Raw genomic sequence first — 516 nt, 5'->3', positions numbered from 1 at the left:
CAAAGTTGATTTGGTAAGAGGACACTAATCCTCACTATCTGCTGATAAAGTCTCTTTGGGAAGCTTGGTTGATAACTTGCAGAAACAGGCATGTGCTTAGGAGCTTCTAGACTCAAGCAGTTTTTTTCAGGGCTAGAAAGGATGCCAAAGCTTTTACTCAAGTGGGGAGTTTCTTTCATTTTTCTTCTTGGGGGAATACACTCCAAATAGTGGGTCATTCTGTCCTTGCTTTCTCTTCCAGGGAAGGAACTGCCATGCCCCTGGGAATCTTCCGGGTGTGCCTAGTGGTGATTACAGCTATTGTCAACCACCCGCTCCTCTTCCCTAAAGAGAATGTCAGTGTCCCCGAGAACGCGGAAGAAATCATCCAGAAGATGAAGGAGCGGGAGGAGAGCCTTCGGCTGGAGCAGCTGCGCTTGGAGCAGGAAATCGCAGACCAGGAGGCCAAACAGAAGGCTCTGGAAAAAGCTGCAGAGGTAGTGGAGGAGAGCAAAGAGAAAAAGGTCCGATGGGATA

General features: G+C 48.6%; 1 protein-coding gene across 1 annotated transcript in view; it reads left to right on the top strand.

The window, feature by feature from the left end:
* Window positions 1–248: 248 nt before the first annotated feature.
* The window catches only part of ITPRIP (inositol 1,4,5-trisphosphate receptor interacting protein), a 1,644-nt gene continuing 1,376 nt past the window's right edge, over window positions 249–516 (top strand). The window contains exon 1 of the mRNA XM_010165945.2: window positions 249–516. This exon is cut by the window's right edge and continues 1,376 nt beyond it. Coding sequence (XP_010164247.1) covers window positions 255–516 — 262 coding nt within the window. The 5' untranslated portion in view covers window positions 249–254.

This window comes from Antrostomus carolinensis, unplaced genomic scaffold (genome assembly GCF_000700745.2).
Source record: "Antrostomus carolinensis isolate BGI_N321 unplaced genomic scaffold, ASM70074v2 scaffold19954, whole genome shotgun sequence".
NCBI classification, from domain to species: domain Eukaryota; kingdom Metazoa; phylum Chordata; class Aves; order Caprimulgiformes; family Caprimulgidae; genus Antrostomus; species Antrostomus carolinensis.
Note: the sequence above shows the minus strand (reverse complement) of the source record. Positions and strands in the feature narration are given on the sequence as shown.